At 49.5% G+C, this 24,358-nt stretch overlaps 1 protein-coding gene and 1 non-coding gene across 3 annotated transcripts in view; one reads left to right on the top strand and one right to left on the bottom strand.

Moving 5' to 3' along the window:
- Nucleotides 1–24,358, bottom strand: part of DPYSL2 (dihydropyrimidinase like 2) — a 139,151-nt gene that overhangs the window by 58,568 nt on the left and 56,225 nt on the right. Inside the window, exons 1-3 of one of the 2 annotated variants that reach the window (XM_038746867.1) lie at nt 23,565–23,853; nt 17,408–17,496; nt 13,446–13,630 (exon numbers count right to left, since the gene is read on the bottom strand). In XM_038746867.1, coding sequence (XP_038602795.1) covers nt 13,446–13,630; nt 17,408–17,496; nt 23,565–23,603 — 313 coding nt within the window. In that variant the 5' untranslated portion in view covers nt 23,604–23,853. Of the gene's footprint in view, nt 1–13,445; nt 13,631–17,407; nt 17,497–23,564; nt 23,854–24,358 lie in introns of those variants that run through there. The other variant, XM_038746866.1, reaches the window with a different exon arrangement.
- On the top strand, nt 11,447–11,584 carry LOC119929368. The gene has a single exon (XR_005451495.1). It is a non-coding gene; the product is annotated as a small nucleolar RNA SNORA7 (small nucleolar RNA).

The following is a 24,358-nucleotide window of genomic DNA, read 5'->3' as shown; positions in this document are numbered from 1 at the left end:
CTCCTAAATGCTTAGTACAGGGCTCTGCACCTAGTAAGCACTCAATAAATAACACTGATTGAAAGATAAAGACGGAAAGAGAAAGAGAGAGAAAGAGAAAGAGAGTAAAAGAGAAAAAGTGAGAGAAAGAGAAAGGAGAAAGAAAGAAAGTGAGGGAGAGAAAGAGAAAGAAAGAGGATGGGAAAGAAGGGAAAGGGGCAGGGATAGGGACAGGGGATGGAGGAAAGGGGAGGAGAGGAGAGGGAAAGAGAGGGGAGAGGAGGTAAGGGAGGGGAAGAGAGGGAAAGAAAGGGGAGGGCTGCCCTGCGGAAAACTGCAAGTAAGGGAATTCAGCCAGAAGAGTCTGTGACACTGGTCACGTCGAGAATGGTTGGATTATCTAGGGACCACACAGAGGACAGTGAGTTCACATTTTAATGCGTAGCATTTGTTAAACACTTACTACATGCCAAGCACTGTATAAAGCACCGGGGTAGATTACAAGATCATCAGGTTCCATATGGGGCTCACAGTCTAAGTAGAGGGAGAATGGGTACTGAATCCCCATTTTGCAAATGAGGGGACTGAGGCACAGAGAAATGCAGTGACTTGCCCTGTCACACAGCAGGAAAGTGGCAACTCCCAGGGCCATGCTCCTTCCACTAGGCCATATTGCTTCTCCAGAATATGTGTCTCCAAAGTTCTCTTTTTGACGCTATTCTCCCTGGATGCATCCAACCTCATTTTCAAACAGGTCTCTGTTTTAAAGCCGGTTTCCCTTTCTAGGTGATTAAGTCATTTCTGCTGGCCATTTTACAGGAAACTGCTTTTCAAACTGTGGGACCGAAAACGTGAGAGTCGAGGCCATGTTTACAAAACCTGATCTTTCTTAAGAACAAATGAATGCATTCTTATCCTATCGCTGGGCTGGTTGTGCTAAGCACTTGGAAGAGGATGATAGGAGTAAAAGACCCAGGCCCAGTGAGTCTCCGAGGAGCTCAGAGTCTAAGATGGAAAACAGGCACTCACATAAATATATACAGTGAGAGCAGGAGGAGAAATTCAGATCCGACTGGAAATAGCGAGAGTTATGGAAAAATCAACGGGGTTGGGGGGTGGGAAGAGAGAGGGTGCCAAGAGCAGCTGTTAGGATGAGTTGGAGCTCTCCTGGAGGAGGTGAGATTTTAAGAGGCCTTTGAAGAGGGGGAAAGCTGTGGTCTGGCAGATGTGCAGAGGAAGGGAGTTCCAGGCTGGAGGGAAGGGGGAATTCGGTGAGCAAAGAGCTAAAGAGATGGGAGAGCTGAGAACAAGGGAGAATTAGAGAGTGAGATTAGCACATCAACTCATCAGTCAATTGATCAATGGCATTTATTGAGCGCTATGTGCTTGGGAGACCAGCATACAACAGAATTAGCAGATGTATTCCCTGCCCATAATGAGCTCACAGAGGGAGCTCTACAGAGGGAGACAGACATTAGTACGAATAAGTAATTTATAATATAGAATTTAAAGATGGTATTTATTAAGTTCTTCTTCTGTGCATAGCATCATAATTGAATTATGGTACTTGCTAGGCATTTAAAATGTCCCAAGCTCTGTCACAGATACAAGATAATCAGGTTGAACACAATCCCTGTCCCACATGGGGCTCCCAATCTGAGAAGGAGGGAGAACCTGTACTGAATCCCCATTTTACAGATGAGGAAACTAATGCAGAGAAGTGACTTGCCAAAGGTCACAAGCACACAAGTATGTGACTCATAGTAAATGCTTAACAAATTCCATTATAAAAAAACAGCGGAAATGGAATCACGTTCTCTGACTCTGACAATTACTTAGCCGACAGACAATTACTCTCCCCACCTTCAAAGCCTTATTGAAGGCACATCTCCTCCAAGAGGCCTTCCCAGACTAAGCCCTCCTTTACTCTTCTCCCACTCCCTTTTCTGTTGTCCTGATTTGCTCCCTTCATTCCTCCCCCTCCCAGTCCCACAGCACTTAGCTACATATCTGTAATTTTGTTTACTCGTTTTGATGTCTGTCTCCCCGCCCCCCTATACTGTGAGCCCGTTGTGGGCAGGGATTGTCTCTATTTGTTGATGAATTGCACTTCCCAAGTGCTTAGTACAGTGCTCTGCATACAGTAAGCACTCAATAAATACAATGGAATTAATTAATTTGTTTATATTTATGTGTGTCTTCCCCTCTAGACAGTAAGCTCGTTGTTGGCAGGGAATGTCTCTGTTATATTTTATACTGTACTCTTCCCCAAGCATTTAATACAGTGCTCTGCACCCAGTAAGCACTCATTAAATACAACTGACTGCCTGACTAGCCTGGTCTTCCACGTCAGCAAACATAGAAGAAAATTGCCCAAGTGAGCAAAGGCCTCTACTGCATGCTTCACTGGCCAAGTTCTGCTTCCACTCCCAGCCCAATGCGACAGATGACTTAGAAGAAGCAGGAAGGGTTCAGGGTAGCGTTTATGCTCGCCTGGAGAAGCCCACACCCCTGAGCGGGTCCATCCCTTGGCTTCCAAAATTTGGCTCTAACGAGGCCCAAGGATGGACACTCCCATCCCTTGCCAGCAGCTCTGGAGACTCCGTCCCTGGAACAGCACGAAAGAGGCTGGATGTGAAGCCGGCTGCTCTTTCCCAGAAGCCGGAATCAGAGAACCTGGAATTGCGGGAACCTCCAATAGGGTCCAGGCTAGTGCATGCTGTCTCTGCAGTCAGCTGACTCCCAAAATTTCCATGTCCACAGGCAGCTCGGCACCATTCCTCTAGACTGTAAGCTCGTAGTGGGCAGGGAATGTGTATACTAACTCTGTTACATTGAACTCTCCCAAGCTCTTAGTAGAGTGCTCTGCACACAGTAAGCGCTCAATAAACACCATGGATTGATTGATTTCCCCGCCCCGCCCCAACTCCGCCTACCCTCGCTGGCCCTCACTGGCCTCCAGGAGGACAATCTTTATGGAAAGAGGACATTTCTGACAAGAAGGAAGCAGCTGGACTAAGTCCCGTTCTGGTCCTTGGGTGTTTCCTCTCACTCGCTGCCTCTCTCCCTCCGTCCCCGCTGCCCAGCCCAGGCCCAGTACAACTATCATACCCTCGGGACTGGGGAAGACAGCATCCCTTGCTTTGCTTGTGGCTCAATCCACCAATCAAACAAATCACTGGCATTTATTAGGCACTTACTGTGTGCAGAGACCGTAATAATAATAATAATGATGGTATTTGCTTACTATGTGCTAAACACTGGGGTAGATACAAGGTAATCAGGTTGTCCCACGTGGGGCTCACAGTCTTAATCCCCATTTTACAGGTGAGGTAAATGAGGCACAGAGAAGTAAAGTGGCTTCCCCAAGGTTACACAGCAGACAAGTGGAGGCACCCAGATTAGAACCCACGTCCTTTGACTCCCAAGCCAAGGTCACACAGCAGACAAGTGGCGGCACCCGGATTAGAACCCACGTCCTTTGACTCCCAAGCCTGTGCTCTTGCCACTAAGCCATGTTGCTTAAGTGCTTGGGAAAGTACAATACAACAAGAAACAGTGACATTCCCTGCCACAACAAGCTCATGGTCTAGAGGACTTTTTCACCAGCAAAAAGGCCTGTGGCTCCCGGAGCTTCCTCTTATTGACAAGGACAACCAGGTCTTAATCCCAACTCTGCCCTATGCCTGCTGCTTAACCTCTCCATTTCCCCACTGTGAGTCCAGGTAAGGCAGAGAACAATCAATCAGCCAATCAATTGTATTTATTGAGTGCTTACTGTGTGCAGAGTACTGTACTACGCGCTTTGGAGAGTACAGCATAAACAATATAACAGAGTTCGTAAAAGCCTAGTCTATCGTTTCTCTATCTCAGGTCTTAGCACACAATAAATGCCTAAGAAATACTGTAAAAATAATTGATAAAGGGGCTGATAAGGATTTTGAAAGTCTATCACAGAGCTGTGCCAAAGAGTTAATAATAACAACAATGGTATTTGTTAGGTGCTTACTATATGCCTAGCACTTTTCTAAGCACTGAATCAGAACTGAACCAGCCACCTCCAAGACTGCTCAGCTCTGGCTCCTCTAGGAAAGAGGGGAATGTCTTTCCCAGTAAAAGATGAACGGCCCAAGGATGTCCCCTACTGGCTCCCCCCGCCCCTCCCCCAGCCAAGCCTCCACCAGCCAAGCCTCCACCACAGTAACCACATTGTCCGGCTCTCAATAGAAGACTCTGTTTGATGGCAATAATGTTATTTTGTGTGGCTGATGTGGCGTCTCCATTTCTGAACAAGTGGCATTTAGTGCTGTTTCGTCACTCGGTGAGCAGAGCATCTCTCTCAGCAGCTGGAGTCCCACCCAACATCTGCCACAGATTCGCTTGATGGCTTCTGACCCATTCGTGAAACAGGCCCACCGTGCACCTTGGGTTTTGTGAAGGCTCATCTACCAGAGCTTAGGGAAACAGTGTGGCCTAGTGGATAGAACACGGGCCTGAGAGTCAGAGGACCTGGGATCTAATCCCGGCTCCACCACTTGCCTGCTATGTGACCTTGGGCAAGTCACTTCACATATCTGGGCCTCAGTTTCCTCATCTGTAATGTGGGGATTCAATTCCTCTCCTCCCTCCCACACTCCTCTAATGCCAATCTACTTACTGTACCTAGATCTCATCTAGCTCTCTGCAGCCCTCTCACCCAGACCCTGCCTTCTGGCCTGGAACACCCTTCCTCTTCATATCCAACACAGGATCACTCTCCCCACCTTCAAAGCCTTATTAAAAGCACATCTCCAAAAGGCTTTCCCCGACTAAGTCCTCATTTCCTCAGCACTTAGAACAGTGCTTTGCACATAGGAAGCACTTAATAAATGCCATTATTACTATTATTATTATTTCCTCTCTCCCATAGCTTATTGTGTTGCCCGGCATTTGGATTTACACCCTTTATTCACCCCTTCCTCAGCTGCACAGCCCTTATATATGTTTCCATAATTTATGTATTTATATTAAATAAATGAATAATAATTATGGTACTTGTTAAATGCTTACTAAGTGCCAAGCACTATTCGAAATGCAGGGATAGATTACAGTTAATCAGGTTGGATGCAATCCCTGTCCCACATGGGGCTCGCATTCTTAATCCCCATTTTACAGATGACGTAACTGAGGCCTAAAGAAGTGGAGTGACTTGCCCAAGGTCATGCTGCAGACATCAGTGGAGCCAGAATTAGAACCCAGGTCCTTCTGAATCCCAAGCCCATGTTCTATCCAGTAAGCCATGCTGCTTCTGTCTATAATCTCTCGTACACTGTAAGCTTGTTGTGGACAGGAAACGTGTATCAACTCTGCTATATTGTGCTCACCCAAGAACTTAGTACAGTGCCCTATATGCAGTAAGCACTCAATAAATACTATTGGTCAATTGATTAGAAACTATAAGCCTCATGTGGAAAAGGGATCGTGTCTGACCTGATTATCTTGTACCTAATCCAGGTTTTACCACAGTGATGGGCACGTAATGTGCATTTACCAAATACCACAATTATCATTGCTGCATTTGCGAAGTAGAAAGGTGTTAGCTAAGAAAAGGTGCCTTTCCCCCACCTTCAAGTGCTTCGGAGTACTCCTTCAGAGTGCACCTTCAGAGTGCTCGGGAGTGCAAGCTGGCAAGTCAGACCCCAGGGCCGGCTGAGCAGCGGCCATTCATTCATTCATTCATTCAATCGTATTTATTGAGCACTTACTGTGTGCAGCGCTATCCCACCTCTAAGCCTCCAGGCCCTTAAGGACCCACTGCCTCCTGAAACAGCAGAGCCCGCATTAATCTGCAAGCTCAGCTACCCAATCACACACACCTTTCCCTTCTCTTCCCAGTCTGCCTGATGCCCAACCATTTTCCTCCTGATTGTACAGAATTGGAGTCCCTTGACCGCAGGCGATCCATCAGTGGGCTTTACTGAGCACTTACTGTGGGCACAGCGCTTGGAAGAGTATAATGTAACAGAGTTGGTAGACATGTTCCCTGCCCACAGTGAGCTCGCAGTCTAATAATAATTATTATTATGATGCTTCTTAAGCACTTAATTATGTGCCAAACACTGTTTTAAGTGCTGGGGTAGATATAAGTTAATCAGGTTGGACACAATCCCTGTCCCACATGGGGCTCAAAGTCTCAATCCCCATTTTACTGATGAGGTAACTGAGGCACAGAGAAGTGAAGTGACTTGCCCAAGGTCACACAGCAGACAAGTAGCAGAGCCAGGATTAAAACCCATGACTTTCTGACTCTCGGGCCAAAGATGGGGAGACAGCTCCTTAAAGGCAGGGGTCATATGTTCTACCTCCCCTGGATAAGACTGCCATAGCAGAAATCTTTGATGCTATTGATGCCTATCTACTTGTTTTGTTTTGTTGCCTGTCTCCCTCTTCTAGACTGTGAGCCTGTTGTTGGGTACGGATTGTCTCTATCTGTTGCTGAATTGTACTTTCCAAGTGCTTAGTACAGTGCTCTGCACACAGTAAGCACTCAGTAAACACGATTGAATGAATGAATGAATGAGTGAATGAATGAAATAGTATTTACTAAGTGCTTACTGGATATAGAGCCTGCATCTACACAAGCGAAGAGAGAGATGGAGGGCTGAGCAAGATCTTTCTACACACTCTCAAGGGTTCTGCACACAGAGAGGATTCAATAAATACAGAATAAATTATCCGATTGTCCAGAGAATTTTAGTCATCAGGGTATTTCAGAATCCAATTAGCTCTTGGTCCTTAATATAATCTAGTGGAAAGAGCACAGGCCTGGGAGTGAGACGGCCTGGGTTCTAATCCTGGCTCTGCCACTTGCCTTCTATGTCGCTTGTTTCCTTATCTGTAAAATGGGGATTCAGTATCAGTTTTCCTTCCTCCTTAGACTATACACTGTGGGACAGGGACTGTTTCCAACCTGATTATCTTGTAACAACCCCAGTGTTCAGTACAATGTTGGGCACATAGTAAGTGCTTAACAAATATTATTATTATTATTATTATTATTATTATTAATGATGGCATCAATAATGGCCTCAACCTCATTATCTTGTAACAACCCCAGTGTTCAGTTCAATGCCTGGCACATAGTAAATGCTTAACAAATACTATTTCAAATATTGCTATTATCATTATTAATTACAGCATCAATAATGGCTTCAACTGTCCACTTTCTTTCAACATGGTCTTTATTGATCTTTCATTTTGTGCGGAGCACTGTACTAAGCACTTAGGAGAGTATAACAGTTAGTAGACACAGTGCCTTCCCTCAGAGAGTTTATAATCTAGTAGTACACACCCAAACTTTCACTCTTTCATTGGTGGGGGCACTGACTGTTCACCAATCCCCCCAACATGCCCACATGACTTTCTGCCTCTCATCATCATCAACAATGGTATTTACTGAGTGCTTACTATATGCAGAGCACTGTACTAAGCACTTGGGAGAATACAACACAACAGAGCTGGTAGACACATCTTTCCTGAGTTATAACAACTCCCTACCACTCAGTATCTCAATAGTAATAATAATAATAATGGCATATATTAAGCGCTTACTATGTGCAAAGCACTGTTCTAAGAGCTGGGGAGGTTATAAGGTGATCAGGTTGTCCCACGGGGGGGCTCACAGTCTTAATCCCCATTTTACAGATGAGATAACTGAGGCACAGAAAGTTAAGTGACTTGCCCAAAGTCACAGAGCTGACAAGTGGCGGAGTCGGAATTTGAACCCATGACCTCTGACTCCAAAGCCCATGCTCTTTCCACTGAGCCACGCTGCAATACCATCGTGATACTGGCAAATCACACAACGAATCAATGCTATTTACTGAGGGCAGGACACTGTGCTAAGCACTTGGGAAAGTACAGCAGGTTTACAATCAAGAGAGAAATCCTGAGTACCTAGTGGCAGGGAAAGGCTTTTGAACAGTCTGACAGGCTTGTGAGAAAATACAGAACTGGACCCATACCAATTTGGAAGTGTGTGAAAGACCCGGCTCCCAGGGTCTTCAGGGTCACAGAGAGTTGTATTTGCACCTAAAAAGAGCAGTGATTCCTGTATGTTGGCAGCCTTATGGACACAGGGAAATTCCATACCGCTCAACTGACTTGTCCTAAGGAACCGGGGAGAGGTGGACCCTTTTCAAATTAGAGAACTGAATCCAGGGGCTCAACTGGCTTGCAGGGAACTCCGCTATTGGTTAGACTCTTGGTAAAAACTACTTCTTGTTTCCCGAGCTGTAGAATGGCTTAGAAAAACTGCAGACCCTACGACACCAGAAGTGGCCCCCTGGTCACCATCATCATCATCATCAATCGTATTTATTGAGCGCTTACTGTGTGCAGAGCACTGTACTAAGCACTTGGGAAGTACAAATTGGCAACATATAGAGACAGTCCCTACCCAACAGTGGGCTCACAGTCTAAAAGACTGGTCAACCAGCCCAGCACCAACAGGGCTCATTGCAATTCCAACCCCTTGCAACAGTGTCCGGTTCACATAGCTCAGGGAACTAGCGATCCCGAAAGCCCCCAACCCGTCAGCCTGCTCACACAAAAACAGCTTCAGAAGAGCTAGCTTTTTAAAGCCCACAACCTTGCCTAATAATAATAACGGTACTTGTTAAGCACTATGTGCCGAACACTGTTCTAAGCGCTGGGGTAGATACTAATCAGGTTGGACACCGTCCCTGTCCCACAAGAGGCTCATACTCTTAATCCCCATTTTAGAGCTGAAGGAACTGAGGCCCAGAGAAGTGAAGTGACTTGCCCAAGGTCGTACAGCAGACATATGGCAGAGCCGGGAGGGCACAACTCCTCCAAGAGGCCTTCTTTGACTAAGCCCCCCTTTCCTCTTCTCCCACTGCCTCTGCATCACCCTGACTTGCTCCCTTTGCTTATCCACAGCATGGCTCAGTGAAAAGAGCACAGGCTTTGGAGCCAGAGGTCATGGGTTCAAATCCCAGCTCCGCCAATTGTCAGCTTTGGGCAAGTCACTTAACTTCTCTGTGCCTCAGCTACCCCAGGTCGACGGCGCGTGGAGCCGGGAGCCGTCCGGCCCTGCTGACCCTCCGAGGGCCAACGGCCGCCTCGAGAAGTAGCGTGGCTCAATGGAAATAGCCCAGGCTTGGGAGTCAGGGGTCCTGGGTTCGAATCCCCGCTCTGCCAACCATCAGCTGTGTGACTCTGGGCGAGTCACTTCACTTCACTTAACTTCTCTGGGCCTCAGCTACCTCATCTGTAAAATGGGGATGAAGACTGTAAGCCCCCTGTGGGACAAGCTGATCACCTTGTATACCCCCAGCGCTTAGAACAGTGCCTTGAACATAGTAAGTGCTTAATAAATGCCATTATTATTATTACCTCACCTGTAAAATGGGGATTAAGACTGTGAGCCCCCCGTGGGACAACCTGATCACCTAGTTACCTCCCCAGCGCTTAGAACAGTGCTTTGCACATAGTAAGCGCTTAATAAATGCCATTATTATTATTATTATTACCCATACATCCCAGCCTCACAGCACTTATGTACACATCTCTCATTTATTTATTTATATTAATGTCTGTCTCCTCCCCCTGAGACCGCTAATTGTAGGCAGGGAATATTAATTTTTGTATTGTACTCTCTCAAGCACCTAGTACAGTGCTCTGCACCCAGTAAGCACTCAGTAAATATGACTGACTGAATGAATGAAGGTCTTTAAGCACTTGATATTCACCCCATCCTCTGACCCATAGCACGTATGTACGTATCTGCAACTTAATTTAGTGTCTGTCATCCCCTTTTGATTGTAAGCTTCTTGTTGGGCAGGGAACATGCCTACCATTTCTGTTGTATCGTCTTCTCTCCAACGCTTAGTATGGTGCCTTGCACACAGTCAAGTGCTCAATAAATATGACTAATTGACTGATTACCAAGGGTGGAGGTTGTGTAAACGCTCCCTAGCATGCCACCTCGCATCCCCAGCCCCAAACCTCACTAGGGAGTGTGGATACTGTTTAGCCAGCTCCCATGCAAAGCCCAGCTGACCAGAGAAAGAGGCCTGGCAAGGGAAGATCTGCAGCTCCACCCATGCTGACCCCAGCCCACTGGGCCAGGTCGAAAAAACTGGGAGCACTGGTCCGGGGCCCGCCACCAGCAAGGTCCAACATTCAGTCGGCAAGATGAGAGGCAGAGACCGCTGTTGAAAAATGCCCAGGTCAGAGAAGGATGGGTTCTGGCCTCCCGCCTGAGATCCTGAGATGGAGGGGATGGGAGGAGCCGAGAGACCTCAGAGCACCGAGTGGGATAATAAACATATTGTGGAACGCTGTTCTGTGCCAACTGGTTTTCTCCAAACACAAATAGCTGAGCTGATTCTGTTCCTTCCCTCCGCCAAATTGCCAAGAGGATGCAGTCAGCCTTATGGAGAGCTGAGATTCTCAAACCAAAGGCCTCTGTGGACACAGTCAGCCTGGTGGAGAGCTGAGATTCTGAAACCAAAGGTCTCTGTGGACGCAGTCAGCCTAGCCAAGAACTGAGATTCTCAAACCAAAAGCCTCTCTGGGCGGACAGCAGGTTTGATAGAGCTCAAGGTCATCAGTCCCTCTCTTTTTAAAATAAGATTAAAATATGAAAAAAGAAAACTAGTCTGCAAGCACCCCCATAAGACCGGTAGCACATCACGAGCACTTGGGCTGTATTGATCACATTTACTATCAATCAACAGTACTTATTGAGGGCTTGCTGTGTGCATAGCACTGTACTAAGCACTTGGGAAAATGCAATATAACAGAGTTGGTAGATGCAATCCCTGCCCACAAGAAGCTCACAGTCTACTGTATACACAGCACTGTACTGAGCACTTGAGAGAGCACAACAAAGTTGGTAGACACGATCCATGCCCTTGAGGAGCTGACAGTCTACTGTGTGCTGAGCACTGAACAGAGTAGTTGGGAGAGCACTAAGGTCTTCAATTGGTTGCATGATGAGTAGCCAATTAACAAATATTTCTGGGTAATTGTTTATCCACAATGCTGGGGACAGCCATGCCTTTGCAGTATTTGTCTCAAAGCACAATAATGTCAGGTTGGTTGTTGGGGTATGGGGTAATATGCCAGGGAGGGAGAAGATAATTATTCCCAGCTTGGTCCCAGAACAGGTATTATTTTTAATCCTGGGAGTGATCCTTGTTGTCAGGGGTTTAGCTTTCAGAAATGTGCAGTGGGAACGGGAACTGTGAGAAGCAGCATAGCCTAGTGGATAAAGCTCAGGCCTAGGAGTCAGGACCTGGGTTCTAATACTGCCTTTGCCACTTTGCTGTGTGACTGTGGGTAAATCACTTCATTTCACGCCTCAGTTCCCTCATCTGTAAAATGGGGATTAAGCCTCTGAGCCTCATGTGGGACACGGACTGTGTCCACACTGATTAGCCCGTATCTATCCCAGCTCTCGCCCCTCTCAGGGTCACACCTGTAGAGTTTCCAGTCCTCTACCAGTCTCGGCTACGGGAGGGAGAGTCAAGCAGAGGCCTACCCATTCCATTCCTAGCTTGGCCAGTGGCTAGCAAGCAGAAGACAATCTGCTACAAGTCAAAACTCACCCATTCTGGGCAGCCCCGGCAGGGGAGAGTTGAGGGAGGAGACTCGAGTTTACTGCGTGGAAGGCAGCAATGGTAAACCACTTCATATTTTTACCAAGAAAACTCTCTGGATCCACTACCAGAATGACTGCAGATGGAGAACAGGGCGTTCTGGCAGAGACGTGCCCTTGGTGTCGCTATGGGTTGGAAATGACTCGGCAGCATGAGACAAGACGATGTCTGCCGAAATTGATTTCCTAAGCACAGTTGCAGGGACACTATGGTAGAACCAGTTGATTTTTTTGAGCTCTATATTAGGGATTATGCAGATGATTTTGTTCTCTGGGATTTCATCTCTTGCAGTTCTCACTAGCAGCCATGCAGCTACCTCGCAGCACCATTGCATTTCTAATCAGTCAACCGTATTTATTGAGTGCTTACTATTTGCAGGGCACTGTAATAATAATAATAATGGTATTTGTTAAGTGCTTACTATGTGCGAAGCACTGTTCTAAAAGCACTTTAAAAAGTGCTTGGGAGAGTACAATATGACAATATAACAAACACATTCGCCGCCCACAAGTTTACCATCTAAAGGGGAAAACAGACATTAATATAAATAAATTATGGATATATACATACATGCTGTGGGGCTGAGGGAAGGGGGTGAATAAAAGGATCAAATCAGGGTGATAGGAAGGGAGTGGGAAAAAGGAAAGGAGGGCTTATTTAGCCAGGGAAGGCCTCTTGGAGGTGATGTGCCTACAATAAGGCTTTGAAGACGGGGAGAGTGATTGAATGATTGTCTACCAGATGTGAAGAGGGAGGGTGTTCCCAGACCAGGGTTTTGTAGACAAAACTAAGATGCTAGGAGTCTAGGCTTCCAGTTACTTATCCCAGTCCGTGTCCCATGACCTCACTCTGTGATATAGCTGGGGCTGGGAGATGGAGAAAGAGGGTGCCAAGACAGGGAGAGACAGCAGATGTTCACAGGGGGAGCGGGGGGCAACAGGATAGCCAGGGAGTGTTCCCAATCATAGAGTTTTACAGACTCAACCAGACCAATTGAGGGGATTTTTCCGTGCTTCAGGGGTCCTAAAATGGCTCAAAAAAGAGCACAGGCCGGGAGTTAGAGGACCTGGGTTCTAATTCCATCTCTGCCACTTGTCTGCTCTGTGACCTTGGGCCAGTCACTTATCTTCTCTATGCCTCAGTTACCTCATCTGGAAAATGAGGATTAAGACTGTAAACCCCATGTGGGACGGGGACTGTGCGATTTGCTTGTATTCACCCCAGCACTTAGTAGAGTGCCTGGCACATAGTGTTTAACAAATACCACGGTTTTTATTAATGATATAATAAAAATATTATTTTTTAACATTACCACTGGGTCCTATAAACACATCAATTCCCCCAACCCATATCTGAATCACAGTCACCTTTTTAAAAAGCAGAAGCCCAAACCGGGCGGATCCGGGCACACGACAGCGGGTTTCTGGCAAGCGGGCTGTCTCGAGAGTGGCCTGGTCGGCCCTGTGGAAAGTTCACTGTTGCCCAGAGAATTTGATGCCAAGGCTACAGAGCCTCCCCCCACACCCACCCTCCTCCCCTTGGCGATGCGGGCATGACTAAAGAACACATCTTAAGACCTTTAGGAGGGAAAGACCAAAGACCTACACATACAAATTTTCTAGATCACTGAGGCCTAAACAACACTCAGGCCTGAATTATCTAGATACTTCATCCTCCCCCCCACCATCCAATTTAATGTGCCTGAAACATCCAGATGTGTCCATGTATCCTGGAACACCCAGGACCTCCACCCGGAACGGGCCAGACTGGACCCCCAAGCCCTTAAAGAACAACTCTTACTTATCATGGTGGTGCCCCCAGCCAGGGCAGCCTTGGTCCCTTGGAAGAAGTCATCGGCTGCGATCATCCCTTGGTCAGGCATCTGAAAACGGGTGTGGACGTCGATGCCGCCTGGGACCACCATCCTGGCATGGGCTTCGATCGTTTTCACGCCCCCCGGCACAATGAGATTTTCTCCTATTTGCCTGGATAAATAAGGATGAATTAGAGACAGAGTTCTACACAGATCTAATGCTACTTCCGGGCCAGCAGGGCTTGCCCAATTGCTTCCCACCCTGCCCTTTCCCTGGATTTCTCAGAACACACAACAACAAACCTTTTGTTTCAGGAAGATCGAGTGGGGAAGCTCAAAATGTTTTCTTTGTACTCTTCCAAGCGCTTAATATAGTGCTCTGCACATAGTAAGGACTCAAAAAATACCACTGCTTGTGACAGTGCTTGGAATGGGCAGTTGTGACACTTCCTATTTAAATAGGAGTCTCGTATATTGATGTAACACTACAGTTCAGAGTGCTCACTACACACTTTGATGATGCTGAACTTGAAATTTGTCTGTGTCAGGCTGAGCACTGGAAGGCCCAATGGACACAGGCTCCTATCTGAGGAGGGACTGAGGGCAGGGGTCTGAAGGGGAAAGAGAAAAATGGCAGCCTTAGAAGCTAAACTTTTTTTTAATAGCATTTATTAAGCGCTTTCTATGTGTCCAACACTGTTCTAAGCGCTGGGGAGGTTACAAGATGAACAGGTTGTCCCACGTGGGGCTCAGTCTTAATCCCCATTTTACAGATGAGGTAACTGAGGCACAGAGAAGTTAAGTGACTTACCCAAAGTCACACAGCTGACAAGTGGTGGAGCCGGGATTTGAACCCCTGACCTCTGACTCCAAAGCCCATGCTCTTTCCACCGAGCCATGCTGCTTCTCTAATCCCACAATCACCTGGGAACAAGAGCCAGTCAGCAAGTCGGGTGGGGCCTTTTAAACTGAATTGGTGATTGCCAGTGTCGGGTGGTGGAGAAAGGGATAGCAAACCAGTGTTTTCTTCCTTCCTGCTGGACACAGGTGTGTGCTTCTTGAGAGTCTATATCTGTAATTTATTTATATAAAGGTCTGTCTCTCCACAAGACTGTAAATTCACTATGGACAGGGAACGTGTCTGTTTATTGTTATATGGTACTCTCCCAACTGCTTAGTATAGTGCTTTGCATGCTCAATAAATACGATTGAATGAATGTCTATACTCCTAGACTGTGAGCCCCCTCAACGTTTGGGAACCACATTTAGTTCCCACCTGTGTCTCCCAGTGTTTATTATAGTAGTAAGCACTTAACGATTGTTATTACTTCTAAGAAATACTAGTACTCCTACTCAGAAGTTTGTAACTGAGGATGAAGTGGCCGGAGGGCCCCTCGGAGCCTCACACACTGAGCAGAAGCAGCTGGTTCAGCCTTCCGCATTTTTTCTCTACCTGGGTATTAAAGCTAACGGCTGGGGCAAACCCTGAATGTCTACGAAATGGCCGGAGGCTTCACGAACTCTTTTCAGACGCTTCCCCTGCTAGGCCTTCTTAAACCCCGCTTAGAGAAGCAGCGTGGCTCAGTGGAAAGAGCACGGGTTTGGGAGTCAGAGGTCATGGGTTCTAATCCCAGCTCCGCAACTTAGCTGTGTGATTTTGGGCAAGTCACTTAACTTCTCTGTGCCTCAGTTACCTCATCTGTAAAATGGGGACTAAGGCTGTGAGCCCCATGTGGGACAACCTGATCACCTTGTATCCCCCCAGCGCTTAGAACAATGCTTCACACATAGAAAGCACTTAGATATCATTACTAATATTATTATTATGAAATGATCAGCTCAACCAACCAGCTCTCAGCAACAGCCAGCCCCTTGGCTAGTGGTCACAGCCCTGTGGCTTGGAACCATGATCTAAGGCACCTTGGAGAACTCAGGCCCTCCCTGAGGGCAGGGGGAATTATTGCATTTATTTTCCAGCTTTCGGGGCTCCACACCCCCAACGCAGCCAGGCACCATGCCTCAGTCCCCTTGGCCTCGGTTGGAGAGATGACCCTTCCGGCTTGTCCATTCCCCCCAGCCCACCAGTTATCCTTTCCCCCACGACCCTCTAGCAGACCTGGGTCCTTCTGGCCAGCCTCTAAGTTTCAAATGAGGTCCACGTGCTGCCCTGGGCATGGCTGTTGGCAGAGCTGGGAAGAGTTCACCAGCTGTGGACTGTCATGCCAGAACTGTACTCTCCCAGGTACTTAGTGCAGTGCTTTGAACACGATAAGTGCTCCATAAATACAATTGAATGAATGAATGCTTTAATCATCCCTGGATCATTCTGCCTCTCGGTTCGGGCACGGGGACACCTGGCCTAGTGGAACGAATCGCTATGGCCTGGGAGTCAGGGGACCTGGGTTCTAATCCTGACTCCGTCCCTTGTCTGCTGAATGACCTGGGCAAGTCAGTTCTCTGTGTCTGTTTCTTCTGCTGTAAAAGGGGTATTAAATCCTACTCCTTCCGACTAAGACTGTGAGCCCCACGTGAGACAGGGACTGCACCAGATCTAATTATCCTGTATCTCCCCCAGTGCTTGGCAAATAGTAACTGCTTTAATGTGTACCATAAAAAAATCCGCCTCAGGCTAAGATTTTTGCCAATAAATATCAGAAATCTTACCCTCCCAGAAAATGTTCATTTGATAAACACCTACCCAAAAGTTCATTTCCTAAATCAGCACATTGTTGGCATTCAGTTAAAAAGATGACATGGGCTGTAAGGGTTGTCTGTAAACAGCTGTGCTGCATGTCTGCGGCTGGGGGAGTGAGCCGCATCTACAAATGGCTTGGATAAAGAATGTGAGACGATATTGACGTACTCATAACTCCCCGGAGTTCAATTCTCTCCAGAGTCAGGACAGTCTTTAGAATCTATCCCGAATGGGTCTGCTTATTTTTCTAGTTTGAAATATACCAACTAAAGCATCTATTGGTGGTAACAAATCAAGGATGAAACCTAAAATCCGTCCTTGGAATTTGGCAATTATTTACATTTCCGTGTGTTGCGGTGAAGGCTTAGAGCAATTAATTAGATGCCCTTCCTTGGCCCCTCCTCCAACTTGGGCCCTCGTTGGAGACGGGAAATGAGCTAACCTGAGAAAACTGCTTTAAGTTCCTTGCTTAAAGTTCTCTGATTGGCCAGTTCAGCCCCAAGCACTGAAATCCTAAAGAGATGTTTTGTTCAGTGCACTGCTCAAAGGGTGCTCAGGGAAGGTGTCTGTAATATTGTTAGAGTGTACTCTCACCCAGGCACTTAGTACAGTGCTCTGCACACGGTAGGCCCTCAATAATAATGCTGGTATTTGTTAAGCGCTTACTATGTGCCAAGCACTGTTCTAAGAGCTGGGGTAGATACAAGGTAATTAGGTTGTCCCACATGGGGCTCACAGTCTTCATCCCCATTTTACAGATGAGGTAACTGAGGCACAGAGAAGTTAAGTGACTTGCCCAAAGTCACACAGCAGACAGGTAGCGGAGCCAGGATTAGAACCCACGACTTCTGATTCCCAAGCCCGTACTCCTTCCACCGAGCCACGCTGCTTCTAAATACCAGTGACTGACTGGCTGGCTGACCACTACTCCTCCTCTTTATGCAACTGAACAGGCCCTGGGTTAGGAATTTCAAGACTAAGGAAAGCATAAAAACGGGTCATTTCCTACCAAAGGTTGAGAACACATCACCCTCTAATGGAATTCATTCGACCTTGAATCCACCCCACCTACTGCGTTTACCGAGCCCTCTAACACTAGGTTTCAGATTCACTCTTCACAACTTAGAAAGCACAGCTTTCAACTGATGTCACATTGTCCATATTTGATATTGCTGAGTTGTCATTTGGAATGCTTCAGCGTGTGAGTTTTTAATTCTGATTTTCAAGTGTTTGCCAACTGTGAGTTATACTTACTTTATCAACCCATCTTCCATGTAAATGTCTGCATAGAAAGACTGGTCATCGTTAACTATTTTACCACCCTTGATCAAAAGACGATCGCTCTGAAACAAAGAAACATGATGTAAAAACAGATCGTTATTCCACAAGAAATCTCAATTTGCCACATCAGTAAGGAGAAAAGAAACTGGGCCTAATTTCAATTCTGGGTCAAAAAAAATGAGCCAACTGTGGAATTTTTAACGGGAAAAAACAAGTCAGGTAGAGCAGTCCCTTCAGGGCCATGGCAATTCAGGTATCCCAACAGGTATTATTCCTGGATAAGCACAGCAGACCTTTCATTAAACCTGAAAACCCTAAAAAATCTAACAATTACCCCATTGAAGGGCCCTTGATTACCACTTCAGATAGCAAAGATAATGGCTTTCAATCAAGTCCACTAATTACTTTTATCTGGCTTTAGACAAAACTTCAAGATTACACCCACACACATGAAAGTCATTTTTTGGCTAAGCCTGAGGCAGTTGCAGTCAGAAAACTTGACCAAAAGTCTGTTGCCACTGGTTACACAATACAAACAAACTCATTTAGTCCAACTGTAGCACAGATTCGATTCAGAAATGGGTACTTCCAACGTGGGCCTGGAAAAACCCCACAGCAAGGAGATCAGCTCTTGGAAACACATAAGCTTTCAGTAGGTGGAAGTGAAATGCAGAAATCACAGACATTTCCACAGAAATGTGGATGTGCTAACATAGAGTCCATCAAACCTGGTGAGCCCACTGTTGGGTAGGGACTGTCTCTATATGTTGCCAACTTGTACTTCCCAAGCGCTTAGTACAGTGCTCTGCACACAGTAAGCGCTCAATAAATGCGATTGATGTTGATCCATTTAAGAGGCCATGATGCTTTCTTTTGTTCAGCCATCAGTATAAAAGAAACTTTGGAAATCTAGGACCGAAATTAAAGGGAAATGGGACAAAAGCAAAAAGAGGGACTCATCATTCTCTGAAAAGTGCTTTTTTTTCCCCTTAGTTTAATCTAAAGCTAGTGACCATAGTTTTGCCTCAAAAATCTCCAGTGGCTACCAATCAATCTACGCATCAGGCAGAAACTCCTCACCCTCGGCTTCAAGGCTGTCCATCACCTCGCCCCCTCCTACCTCACCTCCCTTCTCTCCTTCTACAGCCCAACCGGCACCCTCCGCTCCTCTGCCGCTAATCTCCTCACCGTTAGGCCTCGTTCTCGCCTGTCCCGCCATCGACCCCCGGCCCACGTCATCCCCCGGGCCTGCAATGCCCTCCCTCTGCCCATCCACCAAGGTAGCTCTCTTCCTCCCTTCAAGGCCCTACTAAGAGCTCACCCCCTCCAGGAGGCCTTCCCAGACTGAGCCCCTTCCTTCCTCTCCCCCTCGCCCCCCTCTCCATCCCCCCATCTTACGTCCTTCCCTTCCCCACAGCACCTGTATATATGTATATATGTTTGTACATATTTATTACTCTATTTATTTATTTTATTTGTGCATATCTATTCTATTTATTTTATTTTGTTAGTATGTTTGGTTTTGTTCTCTGTCTCCCCCTTTTAGACTGTGAGCCCACTGTTGGGTAGGGACTGTCTCTGTATGTTGCCAACTTGTACTTCCCAAGTGCTTAGTACAGTGCTCTGCACACAGTAAGCGCTCAATAAATACGATTGATTGATTGATTGATTGATTGCCTGTTAACTATGGAAAGCGCATGGGCTTGGGAGTCAGAGGTCGTGGGTTCTAATCCCTCTCAGCCACTTGTCAGCTGGGTGACTTTGGGAAAGTCACTTAACTTCTCTGTGCCTCAGTTACCTCTTCTGTAAAATGGGGATGAAAACTTGTGAGCCCCACGTGGGACAATCTGATAACTCTGTATCTACCCCAGCACTTAAAACAGTGCTTGGCACATAGTAAGTGCTTAACAAATACCACCATCATCATTATTATTATTAACTACATTTTATACCTCCCAGGCCACCAAGCCATCATTTTCTTTCAGAAGAAGAGCACAGGCCTGAAAGTCAGAGGACATGGGTTCTGATCCCAGGTTTGCCACTGGCCAGCTGAATGACCTTGGGTAAGTCACTTAACTTCTCTGTGCCTCACTTTCCTCATCTTTAAAATGAAAATTCATTACCTGTTCTCCTTCCACGCCAGACTGTGAGCCCCATGTTGGACAGGGACTGTGTCCGGGCTGATTATTTTGCATCTACCCCAGCACTTAGTTCGGTGATTGACACGGAGTAATACAAATGCCCCAATTTTTAATGGCATTTGTTAAGCATTTACTATATGCCAGGCTCTGTACTAAGTACTGGGGTAGTTAAAAGATAATCAGGTTGGAAACAGCCCCTGGCTCACATGGGGCTTGCCATCGTAATCCCCATTTTACAGATGAGGCAACTGAGGCACAGAGAGGTTAAATGACTTTGCCCAAGGGCACACAGCAGACAAGTGGCAGAGCTGGGATTAGAGTCCAGGTCTCCTGACCCCCAGGCCCATGATCTTTCCACTGGGCCATGCTGCTTTCTCATTATTATTAAATTTGGCTTAGTGATGTGCCCATTGTCTGTGGCCAGAGGACTCAGGTTCAACAGTGAATCTTGTCCAATAAAGTGTTGGAATTTGCCAAGCGGAGGAGATAGCCCTTACGCTCCCTACTGAGCAGTCATCCTTCAGGGTGAATCCACACATTTCCTGCTCCTTTGGCTTTTTGCCCCAAGTGCTTGTCAATCAATCAATCAACTGTATTTGTTGAGCACATAGTGTGTGCAGCGCACAGAACTATGCATTTGGGAGTGTACAGTGCAAGAGAGTTGGTAGACACGTTCCCCGACGAGCTTACAGTCTAGAGGAGAGAGGCGGACATTAATATAAACAAATTATGGATCTATCCGTTAAGTGCTGTGGGGCGAATAAAGGAAGCAAATCAAAACAGAAGGGAGTGGGAGGACAGGAAATGAGGCCTTAGTCGGGGAAGGCCTCTGTGCTAGGAAAAGGATTCCCGGGCTCAGAAATATCTCCATGATTGCTGGGGCGCTGATCCAGCCTGCAATCACACCACAAGATGTTGGGGAACTGACGCAGCCATTCACCTGCAACAGGCTGAGAAAATAGGATGCCGCCCCCCTTCTCCCAGTCACCCCCCTGCCTCGGCAGCTGAAATCCTGGCTGGCGGTGGGGGAAGGGGGCTCGCTGGTGGGGGCCCGCACCAGAGGAGCAGCGCATTTTCCTAGGCTGCCGCCCCGAGGAACAAATGGTGAGGCTCTCTATCTCTCCTCCAAGCTCCCCTTCAGATGGGCTCTTCCTTTCCTCCCCACCTCTTCTCACCACGTAGCTGCAGCTGCCTTTAGGTGGAAGAGCCCTGGATGGCATCACCTGGCCCTTAGCCTGGCCCTCCTCAGCCTGGCCCTCCTCAGCCTGGCCCCCCTCAGCCTGGCCCCCCTCAGCCTGGCCCTCCTCAGCCTGGCCCCCCTCAGCCTGGCCCCCCTCAGCCTGGCCCTCTGCAATCCCCCACATTTCTACGGCCTGTCCTTCCAACCCGCACCCCCCAGGGGCTGGTCCGCTGCAGAGATCATGTAATGTTTTCCACAGGAGAAGAGATTCCACTTATTATGCACATGGAGGAAAGCTGGGAAATGTGCTATGGAAAAGCCCATTTCCCAACCCTGCCTCCGCCTCCGAAATCTTCCACCCAAATGCCAAATTCTCATTCCTCTGCTCCCAGCGTTCTCCTGCTTCCCCTTCCCAGGGAGGGATGCTGCCGATGGGTCGGGGTCCCGGTGGGCCGGGCAGAGGAGGGGGGAGGGCAGGAAGCAGGATGATGCCGATGGGTCCGTGTCCCGGTGGGCCTGGGAGTGGGAGGAAGAAAGCAGGATGCAGGAGCCTGCGGATGGGTCCGTGCCCGGGTGGGCCTGTGGGGGAGGGAGGAACAAGACACTGCCGATGGGTCCGGGTCCTAGGGGGCCTGAAGGGAAGAGGGGCAGACTCTGTTCATTGGTCTGCGCCCCGGTGGGCTGCGGGAAGGAGGGGGAGGGTAGAGGACACCGCCATTGGGTCCGTGCCCCGGTGGACTTGAGGGGTGGGGGTGGTAGGAGGCAGGATGCAGGATAATGCCAATGGGTCCGTGTCCCGGTGGGCCTGGAAGGGGGTGTTAGGGGAGGGGGGGACAGGTCACCCTATCTCAAAATAAAACTAAGGAGGGGGCCCCAAATGGCACAACACAGGGCCTCGCTGAATTGGGCAAGGCACAATGCCCTAGGCTCCGGACCCAGCTCCTGAGCAGCGCACTACGTCGTTATGTAACAAAGATGGGGGGGGGGGAGAGAGAGAGAGGAGAGAGAGAGAGGGAGAGGAGAGGGAAGGGAAGGCTACGTGTCTGTCTGCCCCTCTGCCCCCCGCCCAACCTGCTCAGAGGACACACTCAAGGAGGCGGGAGGGGGGATGAGGATGGGAATGAGGATGGGGTGGGGATGAGGGTGGGGATGAAGACAGGGATGGGAATGGGGGATGAGGATGGGGATGGGAATGGGAGATGAGGATGGGGTAGGGATGGGAATGGGGGATGAGGATGGGGTGGAGGTGGGGATGGGTAGGGCTGGGAATGGGGGATGAGGATGGGGTAGGGATGGGTAGGGCTGGGAATGGGGATGAGGATGGGGTAGGGATGGGAATGGAGGATGAGGATGGGGCGGGGAGGGGGTGGGGATGAGGATGGGGTAGGGCTGGGAATGGGGGATGAGGATGGGGTAGGGCTGGGAATGGGGGATGAGGATGGGGTAGGGATGGGAATGGAGGATGAGGATGGGGTGGGGAGGGGGTGGGGATGAGGATGGGGTAGGGCTGGGAATGGGGGATGAGGATGAGGTAGGGATGGGAATGGGGGATGAGGATGGGGTGGGGCTGGGGTTGAGGATAAGGGTGGGGCTGGGGATGAGGATGGGGGCCGGGCAGGGCCAGGAACGTAATTCCATCTGTGTCCAACTCATCCAATAGGCTGGTTCCCCCTGAATGTGAAAGCCCCCCCGCCCCCCACCCGGGGGCCCCAGGCCCGTCCCGGCCGCCCACCCCCGACCCCCTTCCCTCCCCCGCCCCACCGCGGTCTCCTCCTCCGCCCGGTCTTTCCCCCCCCCCCTCCCCCCGGTGCCCGCCCCCCTCCCCGGTGCCCCCCTCCCGTCCGTCCGTCCGTCCGCCCGTCCGCCCGTCCCCGCGGGCTGTCAGTCAGACTGTCTGTCTGTCGGGCTGTCAGTCTTTCATTCATTCAGTGGTATTTACTGGGCGCTGACTGTGTGCTGGGCACTGTCCTATGCGCTTGGGAAGTAGAATTCAGGAAAGGTGGAGGCCAGCCGTGCCTCCCCTCCCGGCCCGGCCCGGCCCGGCCCGGTGGGCGCCCTGTGGGTCCGGGGTGGTCGGTCGGGGGCAGGGCGGAGGGCGGAGGGCGGAGGGCGGAGGGCGCGGGGCTTGGGCCCCGGAACAGGCCCAGGCCCAGGCCCAGGCCCCCAGGACCGGCCCAGGGGACGGGACGGGAGGGGATGGAGGCCAGGCCGGCGCGGCCCGGGGCCCCTCCTCGCCCAATGTCTGGCACACCCTCCTCCTCCTCCGGCGGGCCTCCCTCCTCCTCCTCCTCCTCCTCCTCCCGGCGGGCCCCTTTGTGTATCCGCGGAGAAAACTGCCGCACACCCGGGGGGGGCGGAACAATAATAATAACGATGTTGGTATTTGTTAAGCGCTTACTAGGTGCGAAGCACTGTTCTAAGCGCTGGGGAGGGAGTACAAGGAGATGAGGTTGTCCCACCCCCCCAACACACACACACATCCAACACCCACATACACACCCCCCCAACAAGCCAGCCGCGGGTCCGGGAGGACGGTCACACACACCCACACACAAAAGCGCCCGGCCCAGCCCACCCACCCGGGGGATGGGTGTGTGTGTGTCTCCGGCCCATCATCTCCCGCCCTCCCGGGGACCGGGAAACAACCGGGAGCCACCCGGCCGGCTGCTAGCATCACGCATCACGGCTGCGGTGGACGGCAGGGGGGTTTTGTCGCTTTTCTCTTTCTTGGCGGGGGAAGATCAATCGCGCTGCCTTGATTTCCTCAAACCATCAGCCGCACAAAGGCCGCCCCCGGCGCTACACTCACCGTGATGCGCGGAATGTTTTTCTTCCCCTGATAAGACATCTCCCTCGGGTCAAACCGCCGGGGGGGCCGGCTTGGGGGGCCAAAAATGCCGGAGAAGAAACTCGACTTCGCAGGAAAGGGAAAGGAGCGGATCCCCGGGGTTGGCCGCGCCGGTTGCAGAGTGCAAAAATAAAAAATAAAAAATGGGGAGCCAAAGCAACCCCTTCCGTCTGTCTTTCTTCCTCTGCTCCCAGCCCAGCCCCAGCTTAGACCAGAGGAAAAAAAAAAAAAGGGAGAAAGAGACAGGGAGGGAGAGGCGGGGACGGAGGGGGGAGGCGACAGCAATAAAGGCTCGAGGAGACGGCGGCCCGCTGAGGCGCATGCGCCGCCAGCCACGCCCTTTTCTCGTCCATCCGCTCCCGGGGAGGCCGGCGCTGATTGGCTGGGCCGCGGGGATATGCAAATGAGGAAGGGCGGGGCGGCCGGAGCAGCGGTGCGGGGAGCCCGCGCTCCCCGAGCCTGCGCCCTGCTGCTGCTGCTGCACCGCTGCTGCACCGCTGCTGCACCGCTGCTGCACCGCTGCTGCACCGCTGCCGCTGCCGTGCCCCTCTCTTGTCTCGGAGGAGGCGGTGCGGTGGGGGCCGCGGGGCAGCGGGTCCAGATGCGGATGGGGCGGGGCGGGGGGGATTGATCAATCAATAATGTTGGCATTTGTTAAGCTCTTACTATGTGCAAAGCACTGTTCTAAGCGCTGGGGGGCTACAAAGTGATCAGGTTGTCCCACGTGGGGCTCACAGTCTTCATCCCCATTTTAC

This window comes from Tachyglossus aculeatus, chromosome 5 (genome assembly GCF_015852505.1).
Source record: "Tachyglossus aculeatus isolate mTacAcu1 chromosome 5, mTacAcu1.pri, whole genome shotgun sequence".
NCBI lineage: Eukaryota > Metazoa > Chordata > Mammalia > Monotremata > Tachyglossidae > Tachyglossus > Tachyglossus aculeatus.
Note: the sequence above shows the minus strand (reverse complement) of the source record. Positions and strands in the feature narration are given on the sequence as shown.